Source organism: Neomonachus schauinslandi, chromosome 9, assembly GCF_002201575.2.
Source record: "Neomonachus schauinslandi chromosome 9, ASM220157v2, whole genome shotgun sequence".
Taxonomy (NCBI): domain Eukaryota; kingdom Metazoa; phylum Chordata; class Mammalia; order Carnivora; family Phocidae; genus Neomonachus; species Neomonachus schauinslandi.
This window is the reverse complement of record NC_058411.1, coordinates 90,167,114-90,189,352: the sequence shown is the minus strand read 5'-3', so window position 1 is coordinate 90,189,352 and position 22,239 is coordinate 90,167,114. Positions and strand designations below refer to the sequence as shown.

Sequence of the window (22,239 nt, the reverse complement as noted above, 5' to 3'; positions counted from 1 at the left end):
CTTGGCTTTGTTCCGGGCTGCAGAGCCGGCGCTCTGTCCGCCGAGGCGGGGGCTCTAGGGCCCGAGGCCAGGGGCGGAAAGGCTGCCTGCAGGTTTGCGTTGCTGAGTGCACTGTTTAATTTAGAAGGGCCTTTTATCCTGGATCTCTTGACCAGAATCGGGGGAAGAAGGGGTGGAGTTCATGAAGCCTAGAGGAAGGGCCTTCGAAGGGTGGAGCTAAGGTGGAAGAAGGGAGAACCCTTTAAATAAAGCCCCACACGGGCCGCCCAGGAGTCCGCCCTCAGTGCCCTCCGTGCCTGTGAGACGCCGCAGCCCCGGGCAGAGGATGGAGCCCGAGGAGTACAGAGAGAGAGGTGAGCGCTGGGCACCCCTCTCTGCAGGAGCAGGTGCTGGGGCTCCGCCCTTGGATTCGGGAGGGGGGTTGTCATTTGACAGGAGGAGTAGAATTGCCCTCCGAGAGTTGGTTTCCACAAACTTTTTCCTGGGGAAGGAATGTGGGACCCCGGAATTTAAAACTTTCTCAACCTCTCTTTCATCCTCCCTCTCCCACTCTCCTGTGTCTCCCTTTTCCTGTCCCCTTTCTCACGAAGAGAGGGTTTGGATTCCCCAGCCACTCAATGGGAAAAGGGGATTATTCATATTCTGAAGCAGAAAAAAATTTTCCTCGAGTATTCTGTAGTCACTGCAAATCCTTTCTATGTATTCATTTCTGTATGTGCGAATCTGTCCGTGCTGTTCTTTCACTTAGTCCTTCATTTCCTACGTATTTAGTGAGCAGCTACTGTATCTCCAAGCCTTGTGGAATGAGAGAAACCAAACGGTTAGCCTGTTGTCCCGCATGGCTCCTTAAGAGGGACAGGAGATAGTTGCTTCTAATTTTTCTCTTTGTGACTTTTTATATCTTCCTCCCCACCGGTAAGTTATGCTGCCTAAGATTTCTTTGCCGTAAGGTATTGTCCCGCGTTAAATCCAACTTTTCCTCTCCCCTCCACCCAGACCTAAGTAGCTAGCGGCTTTACAACTCAAGTCTGCACTTGCTTATTTCCGGGCTTCCCAAGAGCCTCAAGCAGGTTCCCGAGGACATCCATGCTGTGTGTAGAACACGAATACATTCCTTGTTGCCTCTGGGCAAGTGCAGGGCCAGGTCCAGCGCTCTCAGAGCCCTGCTGGGGTGCCACTGCAGTAACGAGAAGCACCAACTGTGGGAGGGTTGGAGGAGAGCGAAGGGTGTCAAAATCCCTCTCTTTCTCTTTCATGGTTTTTTTTCTGGGATTGGTCCTGCTTATGAGAATCTTCCATGAGCTGGTGCAGAGGCAAGAAATCAGGTTCCTTCTCCTTCTCTCTGTTTTATCTTATTTTATTATTATTATTATTATTTTTGCAGGGGGAAGAAAAGCCTAAGGAGTACTAAGGAGGAATTATAGATATTGAGAGAGACAGAGAGAGGGAGATGAGCACACAGACACAGAAAGGGAGAGAAGCAGAGAGGGAGACTCAGAGGGAGCGAGAGACAAAGGCACTGAAGACTGAAGCCCTGTCCTGGAGAAATGAAAGGGGAGAAAAAAATAATTTATACTCACTTCAGAGTATTTGAATTGGCTATTTTTCTTCCTTATTTATTCATTCATTCATTCGATCTTTTTTTTTTTTTTGAGCATCTAAGAAATGTCCTAAGCATTGAGGTGTTGGCGCAAGCAGAGGGAAAGAAACTGAGTGATTAAGACCTGGTTTTGCATACTCCTGAAACTAATATTACACTATATGTTAACTAACAAGAATTTAAATAAAAACCTGACACAAACAAACAAACAGAAAGACACGGTTTTGCATTTTCCCAAGACTTAAGGCTAGTGCAGGATTCTTGGTCTGGGTCTATGGCTGTGCTTTGGGGATGCCATGAGCCTCAGAAATTATACAGCACTTTTTTGTGCGTGCAAGCCCATAGTTTTCATCAGATTCTCAAAGAAGTCCATGGGGTCCAAAAGTGAGAATTACTGGTCCAATGGGAATAGTGAGCAAGTAGATTTTTCAACTTGTATCAGGACCTGGCAGGGGAGTTTGCCATCTATGCTAACAAAGAGTATAGGGTTTGTGTGTGTGTGTGTGTGTAGAAAGAGCCACAGAGATTCTGATAAACCTGTAAGGTAGTGAATTAATTAGATGTTCTGTTTTTGAGAAGAAAGGAAAGGTAGAAGAGACAATCAAGGTTGATATGGATAAGGGAAAGGGGAGGAAAAATAAATATTTTACTTCAGTGCTTGAGTTTTATATTTCATGATTTTCTGTCTTGTTCGTTTGTTCACTCACACACTCCCTCCACTGGTCATTCATTCCCTCACTTATTTTTCCATTCATTTTTAAAAAAATATTTATTTAATTATTTAAGAGAGAGAGAGGGAACCAGGGGTGGGGTGAGATGGGGTGGAGGGGGATGGGGAGAGGGAGAGAGAGTCCCAAGCAGACTGTGCCATGCTTGGAACCTGACGCAGGGCTTGATCACATGACCCTGAGATCATCACCCAAGCTGAAACCAAGAGCTGGTCGCCTAACTGACGCCCCCCCTTTTTTATTTTAAGTAATCTCTTCCCCCAACTCAGGACTCAAACCCACGACCTTGAGATTAAAAGTTGCATTGTCTACTGACTGAGCCAGCCAGGCGCCCCCACCCTCACTTATTTTTAAATTCTGAAGACACGGCTGATGCTAGGCATCAGACCTTCTCCCCATCAGCCCACGAATCCATCTCCTTCTTCACCAAGTCTCTTGGCCCTGACCTAAGGGGGTCAGGCATGGATTGGCCAGGCCCAGTCGGGGGACATGAGGCTGGTATCTCCTCCTCCCGTGTAGGAAAAGAGATGGTGGAGTACATCTGCCAGTACCTGAGCACTGTGCGGGAGCGGCGTGTGACTCCGGACGTCCGGCCTGGTTACCTGCGAGCCCAGCTGCCGGAGAGTGCTCCCGAGGAACCCGACAGCTGGGACAGCATCTTTGGGGACATCGAGCGAATCATCATGCCTGGGGTGAGCTACAGTCACCACAAGGGTGACTCTGGGTTTCGGGGCATTGGAGGGCGGGCAGTAGGCCTGAAGAGAGGCCTGCCTTGGGTAAGCCTGCCACCTGGGCACCAAAATGCCAGCCTGTCGTGTGGGCATGTAGAGGGCCAGGACTTTGAAATTAGGATTCTGAAGCCAGGGCTGCCCTGTGGTGCTGGGTGGGAGGCCTGAGGGCGTTAGCACCTCACCCCAGGGCCTAGTCTGATGGATGCACGACAGTCGAATGGGATGAGGTAAGGATGAACATCGGGTCTGAGGGGAAAGGCCAATGTGGAGAGCACGACAGAGAGAGGAGGCTGGAGACAGTCCCCGAAGTCCTAGATGGCAGAGCCAGGGACTTTCCCACAGAATGCGGAGACTGGCTGACGGGAAGGAAGGAGGCCGAGAAGATACCCTCCCTTAGGGCACCCCGATTGTCACATAGAGAGGTCCTGGGAGCTGAATGAGACCCTGGCAGCCCCCTCGTTTCTACTCCTGGAGGTGGGAATGGTGTCCTTCACTACCAAGGGGAGGTCTCACGATTGAGCTGCTTTTCAGGAGTGGAGAGGAACTTTCCCTGGATCATATATTCCCGGTGACAAAGAGCACAGCCTGGTGACGGCACTGGCAGGGCCAGGGAGCAGACAGAGGCTGGCTGGTGCTTGGGCTGGGGCCCGCCTCTGTGGGCTGTGATGCTGTCCCTGGCCACCATGGGCGAGGAGCTGTGCCAAGGTGCTCATGCTAAAAGTGAGAGCACCAGTCTTCCTCCCACAGAAGGGCTGCCTTTTACTGAGCTCCATGTCCCACATGCCAGGCCCTGGATGAGCCCCGTTACAGGCTGGCTGGTTCTATCCTACAGTGACCCTACAATCCCTGTTTTACAAATGAGGAAACTGAGGCTCAGGGATGTTAATTGTTTTCTCAAAGTTACAGAGTTTGTAGGGTGGCAGATCCAAGATTTTAGCCCTGGGCCAGTCTTATTCCACAGGCTCTTTCTCCTACACTGATACCTCCTCTCGTGTATGACTGAGTGCTCCAGCCTGAGCCTGCGCACCCAGGCGCCGCCCTTCAGTGGGACCCCAACACGCTGGCTGTTCTCTTCACTCTGTCTGCTTGGGGCACTGGTGTCCTGAACGGCATGTGTCCAGACACCTCCCGAGGCTGACTTGGGATTTGCTTCCATCATCCCCTAAAAGCTTTAGATGGGACAGAAATATGCCCGGAGGCAGGGATGACAAATTATCCAAACTCAGAGTAAGTCTGTACAAACGTAGTGGTCGGCAGTCTTGTACAAAACCAATTAGTCATCTCTCTCTGACCACTCAGCCTATTTCACAAGCATCTTTTGCAAAATTTCTGTATCGTTACGCTTTATCGTAAAGCTAGCACCCCGATAAGATTATCTCATGGATTTCATTCTGTAAAACGTAATCTGCTGAGGGACCAACTGTAATTTGGTAGTGAGACCGAGAGCAACTGTCAGAGGGGGTGGAAATGAGCTGATTTGTTGATTGTAATTCCAGCAGTTGCTGAGGGTGTGGTCAGAGAAGCTCATTTCTGGAACAGAGGTCTGTCTGTTCTTGATAAGGGTTCCTCTGGCTTATCTTATCATATTTATCTTGCAAGAACAGATAATTGCCTCTTGATAGGGTTAGGGGATGGAAGCCCTTCTTTGGGGTTTCCAAAATACTGCCACTAAGGACACTGATAATGAGGGCCCAGTCTTCCAATGCCTCTGAGAGATGGCCTGAAAGCGATTGGCCCTTCGCTTTCTCACGTTGACCAACACCGCAGTGAAGACTGGATTCATTTTTCCCTCCCTGCCATCTCCTAGACACAAAGAGATTAACTGCTCTTCTGCTTTAATTCCAACTCTGGTTAGAAAGACCTCCTCTGCGCTTCATGGGGGTAGAGAGAGAGAGCCGCTGAGGGAGAGAAGGCAGGGTGCACCTTGTTCAGGAGCTTGGGCCCTGGGGTCAGAGAGCCTTGGGTTTCTATCTTGGCACTGTCATCTGTCTCTGTGAGGTGTGTGTGATCACAGGGATGCTGCTTCACACTAGCCGGCCCCGATTCTTATCTGTAAAACGGGTTAATGGGAGAACCTATCTCATAGGTGTACTCTGAGAATTAAATGAGATGAAGCATGGGGAAATGGAAGATAGCGTTGTTGCCTTCCACACATTTCGCCTGGCAAAAACCAGAGGAAGAGGTCTGATTATCTAAGAGTCAAGTCAGATTATATGATGTGTCTATCACCATGTGATTAACTCATCATTAACCTTAGTGCTTTACATTTTGCCAATTTCCTCCCAGATCAATCCACATGACAACCCCAGGAAACAGAATTTATTTTATGCTGGGAAATTAAGGTGCAGAGGAGTATCCTGTTTTTATGGGGTCTGCATCATATATAAATTTTGAGATCCCTTGTAAGAAAATAAAATTAAGTGTCTTTCTCAAAAAAGACCCATGCAAACACGGGACCTTGGAGCTTAAGTTCATTAGCTTCACAATAAACCTACAAAGTCACACTGCTGGTTAGGGACAAAAGTAGGACTGGAACCTGTGTCCTTGGACTTGAATCGTATACTCCTTCTACCACACGCATTGTCTAGGACACTGTCCTTGCTAGTGAGGGATTACAAGAATTTCTGTACACTAAGTATCGGTACACTAAGATGTTGACTAATGAGTTCTCAGTAGGGTGGGACATCTAGAATGAGAGGGTTCCATGGGTTCAGGGAAAGGATCAGAGGGGGCTGGGGAACTGGGAAAGGGTTTGTGGAGGAAGTGAGTGTTTTGTAGCTTTCTAGGAATTGGCAGGTTTTGGAAGGTTCTGTTAGTGTGGGACGTGCCTGCTTGTCAGGAGACACAGCACTTTTGCTCAAAAGCACAAATGCAGAAATGTACAGGGCATCTTCATCAACAAGGAGATGAAGCCGGATTAGATAATCAATGAGGCCAGTGAGCCTGTTATGGTGGGGCCCTGTCTATCCACCTGGCTCCTGCTTACATCTGGTTCTTCAGTCTGACTGTGGGCTCAGGGCTTAACTTGGAGGTAGGGATCCCAGGCCCGAGGGCTGGCGCTTCGCCCGCCCTTTTCTCTCCTTTCTCCATCCTCACTGGGAAACGAAGGATGGCTTTGAATCCATTCACACTGACCCTCTGTGGGAGCTGTGCGCCCAGAGAGCTCGGCGACCCATAAAACAAAGGATGCTTTTTGCAAGACACTGGATGGGACAAGCAACCTCTTCTTCTGGAGCTCATAGTTTCCTCTTCCTTTTATTACTGGGCAGCGGTGGCATGGGGATAAGCATGGGAGCCTGAGGTGAACACTATCCGGAAACCACAACCCTAATTACCATGCCAGTTTTCGTTTTGCATATGCCCTTCTGGTCTTTGCATACATACAAGTGCCCCACTGATGAGGTAGCCTAGAAGATGAGACATGTGGGTGGCAGGAACACCAGGAATATGTTTTATGTTTTTATGGAGTTGTGTCATTTACTGGACTGTCTTACAAGGGTCAGCCCATCTCTAGGGTGGCCAGGGAGGGCCTCTGCTAGAGGAAAGCCTCCCAGACCTGCTTCCTGGTGCCACACATGGACACGCTGTTCCTCTAGGTGGTGCACTGGCAGAGCCCCCACATGCACGCCTACTACCCAGCCCTCACCTCTTGGCCGTCGCTGCTGGGAGACATGCTGGCCGATGCCATCAACTGCTTGGGATTCACCTGGGTGAGTAACCGTGGCCGTAGCTGTAACTGGTGGCAGCTGGACCCAGAGCAGAAAGTGTCATCCTGGGGCAGGCACATTCTGTCCTGATCTCCGAACGGGGGTTCTAAGTTAAACATGAACAACGGCTACATTCTTTGAGCTTGAACTTCATAGAAATGATCTCATCTTATCCTTTAACCCTATGGAATCAGGAGTATTGGCCCGTTTCAGATAAAGAAATGGAGGCTTGGTAACTTACGTCTCCAGGATCACACAGCTCGTAGAGACCGAGGTGACATTTGGACTGAGATCTGGTCATTGCTACAGTTTGTGATCCTAACTAAGCACTTTGGTGCCTATGGGTATAACTTCCCCTGGGCTCTTGTCTGTGAGGGGTTAGGGATATATCCTCAGACTCCCCTTAATCACCCCCTAAGGACCGAGCTGCTTTAAATTGTGCCAGAAGCCTCCGAGAACAGCTTTATATTTTAAGCCTGAACTGTTACAGGGTGTGTCAGGGAGCGGGGAGGGCTTCAAGGGGGTAGGGGGGAGAGTTGCTACCTTTTCTAGGAAGAAGTGCTTTCTTTCTTAGTCCTAAAACTTGCCCTTGGCCTTCAGGATGCTGCTCACCTGGGTATTTCAGGGACTAGGGAAGCCAAATGGAAGCGATCATTTCTAGGGCTGTTTCTCCATGGGACTTTGGGAGTTAGGAAAGACTCCACCCCACTGAGGGCGGGGCATCAATCCAAAGCCCTACATCCTTTTCTCTCTCTATTGTGGCAGAGGATGGGGTGGCAATGGGGCACAGGGCCTGACACGGACCCCTTCTCTGGGAGGGGGGAGATAGGCCAGGTTCCCATTGATAGCGTGGGGATGCAGGGAAGGCCAGGGCAGAGACAGATGTGTTTCTGGGGCTGGTGGGGGGATATTTTGGTGTCCTGGGGGCTGTCTGGATGAAGTTGCTTTCCCTCTTCCAGGCCTCCAGCCCTGCATGCACGGAGCTGGAGATGAATGTCATGGACTGGCTGGCGAAAATGCTGGGACTCCCAGAGCACTTCCTGCACCACCACCCCGGCAGCCAGGGAGGAGGCGTCCTGCAGGTGCCTACCTTGGCAAAGCTCCTCCCAGCTTGGGGGCTGAGTAGTGAAAGATAAGCTGAACCCTGGCGCAGGCCATTCTCCTGTTGTCCAGGGAGGCTCGCCCCTCCGCCACTGTGTCACCCGCTCCACCACTATCACTGCCATCATCCTCTTGCCATTAGCCATCGTCATTATCCTGATGGTCACCATGATGGCCGATGCGGCCCTCAGAGCTACTGCCTCGGCTGCTACCACCACTCCCACTGTGGCTGCCAATGCCACTCTTCTTTTTCTCCTTTTTCTTTGAAAAAGATTAAGAAGTCCACCCATGGTCACATTTCCAGTACTGCTCGATTCAGTTTCTTTGTTTCTTACCCGACCCCTCCCCTGCCTTGAATCATTTAACACCTTACGGTAAAAGGAAAAGAGAAGACAAGGAGAGACTTCTTGCCCTCCCTCCTGGGTCCAGGAGACCCTGGGCAGTGAGAAAAATGAACACCATCATTTGATTTATTTTATCCTACAACACTATCATTTGGATATCTGTCAAATGATAGTTTCTCAAAGGTTTCTTGTGTTGTTAAGAGCCATCGGCATAGTGGAGCTTGCTGGGTGCCTCGCGTTGACTGTGCATACTGATGTGTACTTTGGCATCTATAAACCTTGACATTTATGAGGGCTTGGTTCTGAGACCTTTGAGGACCCCCAGATTCTTGAATTCTACTCTAATACATAATTTTCCTGGTTTTACAACCTCTAAGATAGAGATAATAATAACTAATAATAGAGCAACAGTGTTTTCCTCAGAGAGTGGATATGAACATTCAATGAGCCCTTCTTCTTCTTTTTTTTTTAAGATTTTATTTATTTATTTGACAGGGAGGGAACACAAGCAGAGGAAGTGGGAGAGGGAGAAGCAGGCTGCCCCCTGAGCAGAGAGCCCGATGTAGGATTCAATCCCAGCACCCTGGGATCATGACCTGAGCCAAAGGCAGAAGCTTAACCAACTGAGCCACCCAGGTGCCCCTGAATGAGCCCTTCTTTAAAATAAAAATAGCCATGCTGCCCTGAGATGAGACCTGGAAATTTTGCTAGGCTCATTTGCTAGCTGAATGACTCCCCCTCTCTCTCCAGTCTTGCAATGAGATTAAAATCCTCCCAAGGAAGGCAAATTACTGCATGCTGGGGACCTTCTGGGTCTTTTGCAGATAGTTACAACTTCAGATAGTATATCTGGGAGACATGCTAAATGTCTGCCGTACGGGATCTTGCGTTTCATTTAATTATCTCACGGACTCTGTAGGTAAATAGTATCATCACCAATTTTTGAGATTAGAGCACTGGAGCTCAGAGAGTTTAAAAACTTGCCCCAGTTGCCCCGCTGGTAAGTGGAAGAAAGGATTTAAACACACGCTCATCTACATCCAAATGGCGCTTCCTCCTGTATTCATCAGCCATGTTCAGTCCTGTAACATCTCTGAGCATTGCTATCCTCATCTGTAGACGGGAATCACAAGTACCTCAGAGAGGTTTTATGAGGAGCCAGTGGGATGACAGAACGTTTTGTAAACTACGAATTATTATTATTACTATTCTGCTGGCTTCCTTGTTGCAGAGTGATATCCAGACGCTGAATATCTAGTGGGATCTGATCTATACCGCTATCTGCCAGGCTTTTTAGCAGGGAGAGCAGGGAGCTATATCCGTAGGAAGAGTTCAAGAAGCAAAGACACCAAAGACCAAGTGAATGAATGATGAGAAACCTTTAAGAATTCTGTGAGGTTGCTGAGGGGCCCACCGGATTCCCACAGTCATGGCCAAAACAAAGTCCTATCCAGCCTTCATTTGGATAATTAATTAGTACACCCACTCTGGGAGGCAGCCGAAGGGGTGCTTTTCATTTTATAAACAGAAAAGAGTCCCCGGAGGGGTAACGGTAGCCAAAGGTCACGGGAGCCGCTGGTAACAGAACCAAGGCCAAAGTGACCAGCCTCTCACATTAAGCCAGAACCCACTCTCTCGGGAATGTCCCTTTAGAAACAAACTCCATTTCCATGTCTAAACTGAATAAATGAAAAGTTCTTTATTTTTAGCAAGCTTTATATGGGGAACAAACATATCTATAGGCAAATTTGTATCTAGCAGAGGCTGAGCAGTCTCTTTTTGGTCTCTGGCCTCTCAAAGATGTTGGTATTGGGTGCAAATTTGCTTTCATGACTTCCCGGGGCAATTGGAAGAGAGGCTGGTGTCCCAGGAATGCATAGGGTGTTGTGAACGGAGAATGTGGGATAGACCTGTGAGTCAGGAGAAAGGACAACCCTTTAGGCAGGGGCCAGGGGAATATGCCAAGGGACCAGAGGAAGAGGCTGCCACCGGTAATCCTTCTTCCACTACAGAGCACAGTCAGCGAGTCCACCTTGATCGCCTTGCTGGCAGCAAGGAAGGACAAAATCCTGGAAATGAAAGCATCTGAACCCGGGGCAGATGAGTCCTCCCTGAACGCCCGGCTCATTGCCTATGCCTCTGACCAGGTGAGTTGCCCAGTACAGGCCAAACCCTGGGGTCAGGGCTTGGCTTCTGGAATCTTCGTTCTTGAGTAATTTTTTTCTAGACATGAGTATGCTGGAGCTCAGGGCGGCACAGGCCTCAGAAGCTCTCTCCAGGGACCATGGGGGGGGAGACACACAGCAAATGTTATTTTTGATTCCCCTAGTCTGGCTTCAGCAGTTTCTGGGGGGTGCTCATCCCGGGTGGACTCTGCTGACAAGTTTCCATGGTCCTTCTAGGCTCACTCCTCAGTGGAAAAAGCTGGTTTGATTTCCCTGGTGAAGATGAAGTTTCTGCCTGTGGACGACAACTTCTCACTCCGAGGGGAGGCTCTTCAGAAAGCCATCAAGGAGGACAAGGAACGGGGCTTGGTGCCTGTTTTTGTAAGTCAGAACGGGTTCTCGGCTTAGAATATGATAGGACCTGGAGGTGAGGAAGGAATTTGGGCAGAATTTAGGCAAGTAACATGCTGAAAAAAAAAAGCAGAACAATTGTCAAATACGATGTTTATGAGTTGCTACTCGTTGGTGTGTTAGGAAATAAATTTTGTGGGTCATAATCCGTATAAGAAACAAATAAGAATACAAACCATCAGAGTGCATTCCTATAGCCAGAATTGTATGGTTTGGCGAAACTTTTCTTTCAAATGCACACATGTACTAGATTGCTATATAAAATGTATTTCTTACTGCGGGTCATGGTAAAATGTAATGTGAAATACATGCTCTTCCAGTGGGATGGGTAGGATAGATAATAGCTGTGGTTAAATCTTTTTTTTCAGGCCAACTGTGTCACATGAACCCACCTTCCCACATTAACTTCCTTTATTTTCCTTCAGGTGTGTGCTACACTGGGGACCACTGGGGTCTGTGCATTTGACTGCCTGTCAGAGCTGGGCCCCATCTGTAAGTGTCTGCCTTGTTTGGCTAGGAAGAGTCACAAACTTTAGACTGTTCCCTAGAGCAAGAACCTGAAACTAGCTCCGTGGCATTATCTTTCCCCTCGTGGGTCAGTGCAGAGAGCTTAAGAAGAGCCACCGGAGGTCACAAGGCAGCCAGGGCACTGCTTTTCCCAGCAGTGGACCGGGGCTTAGAGCTCCCCCCCCAGCCCTTGCCTTGCATCCTCTTTAGGAAGCAACAGTGGGAGAGTCTCGGGTTTTCGTGCCCTCTCATTTGTATGTCAGAATCTACTTAAAACAGGCCATATGCGAAACACAGGGTAAAGGAGGCACCGTCAAATATTTTCTATTCTAGCCCAAGGAAAGGAAAATGGTAGGGTAGGGGAAACCATGGGGGAAGATATAGGCGGGGAAGAAACCCAAATGGGGTTGCTTAAAATCCCCAAGCAAGAAACCCACTAGGAAAGAGAGACATCCCTTCTGGAACATTTGTTAGATGCATTAACCCTGCTCTCCCGACCAGCGGACCAGCGGGGAGTTGCTTTCTGTGCCAGGAACTTCTAGCCTGTCGACCCTCTGGCCGGTGAGAGCAAAAGGCCGGTTGTAGCTCTGTGGATTTTCCCTTCCGGAGGCCCCCACCCTTCCCGTCCATGTGCTGCCCCTCCCCCCGCCCCATGGCCCTTCCCCCAGTCCTGCCTCCCAGCCAGGCAACATTTGTCTCCTCAGGTGCCACTGAGGGGTTGTGGCTCCACATCGATGCTGCGTACGCAGGCACGGCCTTCCTGTGCCCCGAGTTCCGGGGGTTTCTGAAGGGCATCGAGTACGCCGATTCCTTCACCTTTAATCCCTCCAAGTGGATGATGGTGCACTTTGACTGTACTGGCTTCTGGTGAGTGAGGCAGCCAAGCTTCCAGCCCATGGGAAAGCCTTGCTTCCTCTGGAGAGGCCTCAGCCACTAATGCCTGTTTGGAAACCCACAGGGTCAAGGACAAGTACAAGCTGCAGCAGACCTTCAGCGTGAACCCCATCTACCTCAGGCATGCCGACTCAGGCACGGCCACTGACTTCATGGTGAGTGGCCAGAGACGGCCTCTGGGATGGAAGCTCACTGCACCTGACCCCAGAAGGTCTCCTTGATGTTGGCTTCCATCCGAAATTGGCATATTGTGAACCCATCCCATAATATGTTGCTGTATGCCTTCGGTTTCTAAGCATATCAAATGAAACCCAGAAAACTGTTAAAAAGCCTAGAAAATGAGACCAACCTCTGAGGCAATATGCCCATTTCCTGAATATGTGTGGCAATCCTTAATTTCCAGAGATGCCTTTTCTACCATGAGTGAATCGATTCCCTTCTGTCTCCGTCTTGGATAATCTTTTCTGCTTAGTGCCCAGCAGCAGGGAAGGGTGGAGAATCTCCATGGGTAGGGAAAGACGCTTCTTGCTTGAATTGCTTTCATCTTTTGTCCCCAGGGCGGTGGAGGCACGTTGGGAGGCTCCACGAGAGGGGGTGGGGGCACAGGTACCCTTCCTGAGTTTCTGGATGCTGCCAACTAGTCCTGGGCTTCTCAGCTAGTTGCACCTCCATGTCTTGAACCTGCCCACGTTTTCAGCCTGTACTATCTCCTAGGGAAATGAATTCTTCAGATTTACTCCTCAGTTTGAAGAGGAGCCTTTTCTTTAATTGTAGGGGAGACAGAGATGTAAACCAGTTATACCCGTGGCCAATGGGAGGCATCAGAGCAGAGTAGACGAGCTTGGTTTGAAATGCTACCCCAGCAGTGGGCCTTTGGGAAACTTAGTGGCTCTCTCTGAGCTGTGGCTTCCTCATCTGTAAAATGGGCACAGTGATCCTGATTTCACAGGCCCTGATTCACAGAGGCTGAGATGGGAACATACATATAGATCACTTAATGCAGTCTTGGGAATGTGGCAAATGCTCAATTAACGGTAGGGCTAATATTGCTAAAAGTTCTTCTTTTAAGCTGCAGAGATTCGCTATAGCAAAGCGGTGAAGCGTTGAGGTGCTAAAGCCGGATGGCCTGTGTTTGAATCCTTGTTCCTCCATTCATTAACCTTTTGTGCCTTGGTCAAATGACTTAACCTCTGTGTCTTGGTTTCCTCATCTGTAAAATGAGGATGATGATAATAATATTGGCTTCTTAGGCTTGTCGTGAGATTAAATGAGTTAATGCCGTGAGGCAGAGAGAGCAATGCCTGGTGTCTGTGACTCAGTTTGTAAAGAGATGGTTCTGTCTTATCTCCTTGGGCAACTGAAATGTCTTGGCCTTTTAGTCCTAAAATAATAGCTCTGTCATCTCTTGACTGTATTGCTTATTCTCCCTCAGACCAGCTCACACTTCCTTTAGATTTTTGATTGGAATTGTAGGTACTCAGCTTACAGACCCTCGAGAGGTTGCTAAAAATAGACGAATAATGGTTCTTGCATCTTCACTGCCCTGTCTGGTAGGTTTTCAGCAACTTTTTAATTAAAAAAACATTTCCACAGCATCCCAAGGGGCAGAGCTCTTCAGGGATAATTCTAAGTTTCTTTCTTGAGTGTGAAATGGGAAATGGTACCCATTCTTCCATAAGTGTATTTGGATCATCATAACTTAAGAGCATTATCTTACCTTTGCCCATTTTGGATCTCGTGTTACCTTTTTGTTTGCTTGTGTGTTCCCACCAGTGTCATGAGATCTTTCTGTGGTTTGTTCCCATCAGTTTGGACATTTTATGGTACTCTCTCTCTTCTAGATAACTTTTTATAAAAAATATTGAATTATACTTTTCATAGCACTGGTCCAGGGAAACCTTATTATTTATATTTCCACATCCAGAAGGTGCACTTTATGCGTTTCCTTCCCCCACCTCTAATTCTATGGATTCCATTTTCAAGTCTAAAAGAAACTTCTAGAAAATGGAAGCTTCTATCTGTTGTGATCCTGAGAGTCTTCACCGCTGCTCTGACCCAAGCTCTTTTTCCCCCAGGTGGCTGTAGCTATAAATAGAAGCCCAGCCATGTTTGAGAGGAGCCAGAAATAAGCAGCATCCTGGGAGAGAAGACGTATGGACTTCATCCCTGGGCTCTGGCACCACCTAAAATCAGGGCTAGATTTTCTGACCTCAAGCTCCCACTAGCAGATGGGGCATTGTCTTGCCTTTGGCAGGGGAGACCTGCAAAACCTTGGAAGGACACAGAGGAGGCTTGGGGAATGTCTGGATTTAAAGAAGAGCCACGTCCCCCTTTCTAAGTCCTAATTTCCTGCTTTAACCGAGAATATCAGCTAGCTGGGTCAGCATGGATTGGTTTTGGAATAGTGACAAGAGGAACAACTGGGCATACAAACATAGTGTGAAGAAATAAAAAATAAAATCATCTCTGCCTCTCGTTTTAATTTGCTGGTGAGATAAAGCAGCCAATTAGCCATAACCATTTGGGAAGCCATGTTTCTAGAGAAGGCTCTTATTATCCATTCATTATTCTCCCAAAGTGTCCATCTACTAAGGGATGAAGCTGACTGCTTTCCCTGTCACAGGGATTTTGTCCTGTGTCCAGGTTTTGATGCCCTCTGCTGGTAAACGAAAGTCCCCAAGCTGGAGAACAAAGGCTTAGTACTTGACATAGGAGAAACATTGTCCATCCACAACGGGACAGTGTCCCCAAAGGGAGAGTGCCCATGCCAGGTCAGGAAGTGAGTGTGAAGGGTGAAGGTGAGCACATTTTTGAGGATTTGGTAATCCTGTGGACGAGTACATGAATATCAGTGGAATAAATATTTATTTTTGGTCAACAGAAATTGTGGTGAAGCTTTCTGACATCTGAAGAAGAGGTCATTAGAAACCACATTACCACATCAGGGTAACTGTCAGTGTTTTCCAAAGCCTTTGGTCTGTTTTCAGATGTGTGAAACTGGTTTGAAATTGGTTTGAAAATGTTTCGATCTAGGGTGCCCACGGCCTTGAACTTTAAGCTCTGTTGATTTGGTTACCAGGAACAGAGGGTCAATTTTAGTTTCATAGAGGCCCAGATGTGGATGCTCATTTGAAACCTGAAAGCTGGAGTCATGGCTCCTGAGGGCACGGGAATGTCACAGGAATGTCACAGGAAGAAGTCAGGACCAGACCGTGACATTAAATAATGATCATCTTGGCTCTAGGCAGAAAGACTGCTGTGATTTGTAGCTCACATTTTTATCACCTAAATAGCCACCGCTTGCTGACGACTTCCTGTGAAGCTCTTTGCCTTGGTTCTCTTCACACCACTTCCCTCGGAGGTGCTGCTCGTTCTCGGTCTCACGAGGAGCCAGTGGGTGGCATCACCCAGGAAGTGGCAGAGCCGGAGGGGAAACCCACGTCTGCGGGGCTGGTAGCGTCCCAGCTCTTGACCACTCTTCTTTACATTTTGGGGGGAATAGAAATACTATTCTCTGCAATTTGAGGAACTTAGATTCTTTTCAAGAAAAAAAAATGTATTGCACCATCTTGAATATCAGTTTGAAATGTTTAAAGCAGCATTTGAAGCAAAATGGCTTCTCCTTGGTTCAGGGTCATGGGCTTGGTTTCCACTTGTCATGCTCTTGGACAAGGGTAACTCTTTTTTTTTTTTTTAAAGATTTTATTTATTTATTTCAGAGAGAGAGAATGAGAGAGAGCACATGAGAGGGGGGAGGGGCAGAGGGAGAAGCAGACTCCCCACCGAGCAGGGAGCCCGATGTGGGACTTGATTCCGGGACTCCAGGATCATGACCTGAGCCAAAGGCAGTCGCCCAACCAACTGAGCCACCCAGGTGCCCAGACAAGGGTAACTCTTGGCCACCTTCCCATGTGACAGGGCAGCCTTTGGTATCTTGCCTTGGCTTTTTCTCCTTAGCAACAGCTTCCGGAGTCGTGGTGACACCGTCTATCCCTGGAGGGCAGGGCAGGCAGGGTATGACAACACCAAGGAGTGTGTGAGGGAGCAGCGCCCTTGCCTCTAACCATCAGCCCCGTGTGCCTTTGTTCTAGCATTGGCAGATCCCCCTGAGCCGGCGGTTTCGCTCTATCAAACTCTGGTTCGTGATTCGGTCCTTTGGCGTGAAGAATCTTCAAGCGCACGTCAGACATGTATGTAGTCTTGCTGTGTGTCCTTGTGGGGGAGGAAGACTGGTTTCTGCCCAGGGGACCTGCGGTGTATGGCTCAGGTGTCTGGACCTGTTCTTGGGCCCCTGGGACTTGATTATTCAGGGTAGCCATTTCTTTGTTAGCTCGAGGGATCCTGAGCAGAACATGACACCGGGGGTATATCTGCTGTCTGTTCCCCTGCAGGAGGGTCTCATTATGCCTTCTGTTAGTTGTCAAGCACCGGGGAGCGATGGCCTGAGAGCCTGTTTTGCAGAGAGAGAAAGAAAATAGACCAAAGGGCAGTGCGTGTGTCTGGGGTAGGAACATATCTTTCTAAGAATTACTCTGATTATCACAGCTGCCTGAAAATTGGAGTCATTCATGGTTATGCCTGAGACACGGCTCTTCTGGCTTGGACATGTAAACCTACCAAGTCTGGAACAAGCCTCTCTGCTTTGTATCAATACCTATTTACCGAAGGTAAATATTTGGTACAATTTATTTTAACTGAACTCAACAGCAACAACAACAACATCATGGTGCTAGAAATAAGACCCAGAAGTAAGTGAGACAGGCAGTGCCCCTCTGTCATATTCTTCATGAAACGGGCAGGACTTGACAGAATTTTGGCTAGCAGCATTTTTCGTCCGTTTCTCTGAGCACCTATGAATAAGGCAAAACCATTGATAAAAGCCGTGGATAAGTCCGAAGACATTGTCCGTTATTATTCTGTGTGTCTTTCCCCTTCTACCTTCCCTTTAGGGAATTTCTTCTATATGAAATAAACACAAAACCAAATGAAATGGTTGAAGCAGTAACCATGACTGGTTTACTGTTGGGAATTTTACATTTGTAATAAACACCAAGGTGTTTGGCAACCGAATGTTTATCAGTGAGTGGCTGTAGTAGGCATGTAGTAGGGACATCAGGCACTTTGTGCTCTCTCAAGATCCTCAGACTCAAGATTGGAGCTAGTGGGCCGGGAAATGAGACAGTGGAGGTTACAAGTCACCCAGAGGGCTCTTTTGTGTGCAACTGAGGACTGGATAGGCAGCGTGTAGGTGCTGGCCGACTCCCTAATGCTCCTCTTGCAAGTCAAAGCTCCGAATTCCCATCAGTTCCCCCACTCCTACACTAGGCCCACTCTTCTGGGCCTGGCTTTCCGGGACCCGGGTATCAGCCTTTATTTTAGCTCAGGCTTCCCACTGACCCATTACAGCGGTATCCTCAGTCTGCCTCTGCACCTGCACCTGTGTTTTGTCCTTCTGGATTTCTTTCTCTTCTCCAAATGTTGTTAAAGGATTACGTTTCATTTCTCCCAGGAGCTTCCCTGACTAGTCCATCTGCCCTAGTCACGGTCACTGCTTCCTTGGCATTCCTAAGATCACCTACTCAAGCACACTTATAAAACTGAGCTCACAGGGGACCAATGTCCCACAACAGCAAGGGGTGGAACCAAAACAGAGTTGTTGTGAGTTCATTTTATTTCTTCAACTTGACTGAGATCATAATTATTACTTGCATAGGGTCTTAAGTTTTAAAAATACCTTATAGTGTTTCATTAGATTCTTACAACAATGCTTGGGATGGTCACCCTGACCAGCCCCATATCAGAAGCAAGGCTCAAAGATGGTAATTGCGCTGCTGAAGAGTGGAAAGCCTTCTCTCTTCACAATTTTGGGCTGTCTTCTACTATGTGAGCTCTTGAAGGTTATGTAAAACCAAGATGTGTATCTCTCTGTAATACAGTAATGCTTTAGAGCATGGAATCTGGGTTTGGTTTTTCTGTTCTACCCTTTACTGTTTGGTGACCTTGGACAAATTACTTAAACTTTTGTGTTTGGCTTCCTGATTTATAAGATGGGAAAAATGATAATACGTCTCAAAGGTTAATGGTGATGATTAAATGAGATAATACATATAAAGCCCTTACTTAGTACAGGACCTAATACTCACCTAAGTATTCAATGAATATTTTTTCTTTCCTTTCCTCCTCCTTCTCCTTCTGCTGCTTCTTCCTCTTCCTCCCCTTCCCCATCCTCCATTTTTTTCCCCTTCTTCTAATGATAACAGATGACTCCCCTCATCAACATCATCATCATCATTCATCATTTTCTATCACCTACAATTGGGATTGGTAAACTTTTTCTGTAAAAGACAGACAGTAACTGTTTCTGGCTTTGTGAGCCATACTGTTTCTGTTGCAACTATTCGATTCCGACATTGTAGCACAAAAGCCACCGTAGACAATACATAAACAAATGGGCATGGCTATGTTCCAGGAAGGCGCTGTGTTTGGCCTTGGGGCTGTAGTCTGCCCACCCTCGACCTAGATTGGTTCAGGGCATGGGTAGCAGCAATGCTTTCCTTACTCATGAAGGTGGCAGGGATGCTGAGCCATTTCCCCTCTCCCCTGGCCCCTGCTTCTACCTTGTCACAATCAGCTTACGTTGTAGGAAGCAGCAGAGCATGGTGGGAGGAGCATGTATTGGTGACCAGGAGACCTGCATTGTGCCACTTGTACCTCAGGGAAGTCACTTTCCTTGAGCCCCGCTGAGAAAATTAGGAGGTTAAGACAGAAGAAACGGGAGTGTGGCGTGAACATGGGGAAGGAGAAGAAAGCAAGAAAGTATGCGACCATGAAGGGAATGCTAAGTCTGAGATCAGAGGCTTAAAGAGAAGGATAGATCAAAACCTAAAAAGAAAGAAAAGAAAGATCCCAGTGTACTCAAGAAAGAGAGGTCCCCCAACATCCTTCCTGCTTATTCTTCTGGTATAACAGCTGGGCCCACCTGACCACATCCTGCTTGATACCAACTTCATCAACTTTTCCATTAAAACCAAACTTGACCTAGTATAGTCAATGATGGACTGTCTGTATGCCACGTGTATCCCTTGTATAACTGACTGTGTAATGGCCAAAATTGAGAAACTGGGGCAAAAGTGGTATGATTAGCTAAAATCCTTTGAGTTCTCTTGAAATTGAGTATCAAGTCTGAGAACCAGGTGATTCAATGAGAACCACGTGAGAATAATTACTTAGCAAATATTTTATTGAGATCCTTCTGGATGCTTAAAGAAATTTTTTAGAAATGAAAGAAAAGGTAAGTCCTGTCCTTGTTTAGTTAATAATCTTAGGTTTTAAAAAAAAAAAGGAAATTTTAAAAAATGACATAAACTTCAGTGAAAGATTAATATGGCACAAAGCTTTAAATTTTTTTATTGTGGGAAAATATCTATAATGTAAACTTGACCACTTTAACCATTTTTAAGTGTAAAATTCAGTGACATTGTGTACCCTCCCAATATGTGCAACCATCATTACTATTTCCAGAACTTTTTCCATCATCCCAAACAGAAATGTTGTACTTGTTAAACTTGTGCAGAGTTTTCTTTCTTTCTTTCCTTCTTCCTTCCTTTCTTTTTCTTTCTTCCTTTCTCTTTCTTTTCTTTCTTTCCCCTTCCTTCCTTCTTTCCTTCCTTCCTTCCTTCCTTCCTTCCTTCCTTCCTTCCTTCCTTCCTTCCTTCCTTCCAAGATTTTATTTATTTATTTGAGAGAGAGAGAGAGAGAGAACACAGAGGGAGACTGAGCAGGGAGCCTGACGTAGGGCTCCATCCCAGGACCCTGAGATCATGACCTGAGCTGAAGGCAGGTGCTCAACTGAGCCACCCAGGCACCCTGAGAGTTTTCTATGATGTACGTGGGGAGGATGTATAAAAATATATTCTCTGTGGAATGAAAAAAAAGAGGAGGTAATGAAACAACATGTGAGGTATAAGGTATGAAAAGGTTTGAGAGGCAAGGGAAAGATGTAGGCTTAGGAGATGGACAGGGCTGTTGACAGCCCACATGGTGCCTCTACATACTGTGAAAACAAGAATCTCTTCCTCTGGGCAGATCCAGCCTGTACAAATTATCTGGCTGGGAATGCAGAGATTGGGCTGGGTTTTGGCCCTCGCTTGCCACCTGGACCAGTAAGAAAGCTGTGAAGCCAGGATTTGAGGCCAGATGCATTGATTGCAAAGCACATGCATTCTGGCTCTGGGGCTGAGTTGAAAGAGAGCCCTCAGAAATGAGTTCCTGAGGTGGATCTGATGTGACAAGCAATAGGACATTGCTCACGGGAGGTTTTCCAGCTTGGAATATGAGCTACATCAAATGGAGAAGAAAATCAGGCAGAAGCCATTCAGAACTCTGTGGTTCAAAGGTGTCATGTTTAAACCCATTTAGCAGTGTGAAACTTTATGCAGAATTGTCCCTTGCCGATTATTAATCTCAGTTCTCTCTATATTTACAATTTTAGGGCACTGAAATGGCAAAATATTTTGAGTCTCTGGTCAGAAATGACCCTTTCTTTGAAATCCCTGCCAAGAGGCACCTTGGCCTGGTGGTTTTTCGCCTAAAGGTAATGCCATCTTCCATGGCTTATAATTATGTTATTTGGTGGTTGTCCAGCCTCTTGGATCTATAAATACTGGGCTTCTGGGGATGCTTAGGGGGGGATGTGACATAGACATCATTTCTCTTTATTCTTCAAACAGGGTCCTAATTGTCTTACAGAAAGTGTATTAAAGGAATTAGCTAAAGCTGGCCGTCTCTTCCTCATCCCGGCCACTGTCCAGGACAAATTGATCATCCGTTTCACTGTGACATCCCAGTTCACCACCAGAGGGGACATCCTGAGAGACTGGAATCTCATTCGAGATGCTGCTACTCTCATCCTGAGTCAGCACTGTACTTCCCAACCTAGCTCTCAGGTTGGGAACCTCATCCCCCTAACCGCGGGCCCCAGAGCCTTGGCCAATGGGATGTCCCTTCAGTCTGCCAATGGGGCAGGCTATGACCAAGCCCAGGCCAGGAAGATCATCAAGCAGCCTCAGTGTGTGGGAGCCAGTCCTATGAAAAGGGAAGACAGCTGCCATCTTGAAACCCTCTTTGACCCACTTGATGATGACTGCTTTTCAGAAGAGGCCCCAGACGTCACCAAGCACAAGCTATCCTCCTTCCTGTTCAATTATTTGTCTGTGCAAAATAAGAAGAAGGCCGTGCGTTCCTTCAGTTGCAACAGCATGCCTGTGAGTGCTCAGAAACCACTGCCTGCGGATGGCTCCGTGAAGAATGGTGGCTCCTCCAGGGCCAGAATCTTCTCTAGGTTCCCAGAAGAGATGATGATGTTAAAGAAAAGTGCCTTCAAAAAACTCATCAAGTTTTACAGCGTCCCAAGCTTTCCAGAATGTAGCTCTCAGTGTGGGCTCCAGTTGCCCTGTTGCCCTCTGCAGGCGATGGTTTAGACCAGGGTTTCAGCCAGAATCCAAGAATGTGTTTCAGGGAGTTGCTGAGCCCCTCAGAATTGTATGCTGAATTAGTGTGCTTATGTGTATGTGCATTTTTCTTAAGAGAGAGCCCATCACTTTATCAGATTCTCACAGAGGTTCATGACCCATGACAAGATACAAATGGGGAGCTTAAGGCAGCATGGTACAGAAGGTCCCAGCCATCTGGTCAGAGAGAAAGGACCCCAGGAAGTGTACTGACAGGCAGCTTCTATGGTTCAGCTTGTGATGTGAAATATATTATAGAAATAAATTGTACTTGTCCCTGAAAAAATATCTTGTGTGACTTAATTGACCACTGAGACATTGACTAATTCATCAGAGCATATCCTGGAGCCTAAATGTATGTACTTATGGATTCTACTTTTCGGGATGTTGAAGATGTGGATTTAACTCTGAAAGAATGACTTTGGAGGAGCCCTTGATATGAAGAAGGCAGGCAGTTTGAGGCAGGCACTGTGACTCACAGCTTATAAATGAGGAGACCAAGGCCCCAGGTCACAAAAGCTTGTAAGTGGGCAAAGCCAGGT

At 47.4% G+C, this 22,239-nt stretch overlaps 1 protein-coding gene across 1 annotated transcript; it reads left to right on the top strand.

Moving 5' to 3' along the window:
- Positions 1-311: 311 nt before the first annotated feature.
- Positions 312-22,007, top strand: HDC (histidine decarboxylase). Its single transcript, XM_021694005.1, has 12 exons — positions 312-353; positions 2,848-3,020; positions 6,656-6,769; positions 7,726-7,848; positions 10,224-10,358; positions 10,614-10,757; positions 11,213-11,279; positions 11,999-12,161; positions 12,253-12,343; positions 16,280-16,378; positions 20,680-20,781; positions 20,918-22,007. Exons 1-12 carry the CDS (start codon positions 326-328, stop codon positions 21,665-21,667), a joined length of 1,989 nt encoding a protein of 662 aa, XP_021549680.1. The 5' UTR covers positions 312-325; the 3' UTR covers positions 21,668-22,007.
- The last annotated feature ends 232 nt before the right edge of the window (positions 22,008-22,239 follow it).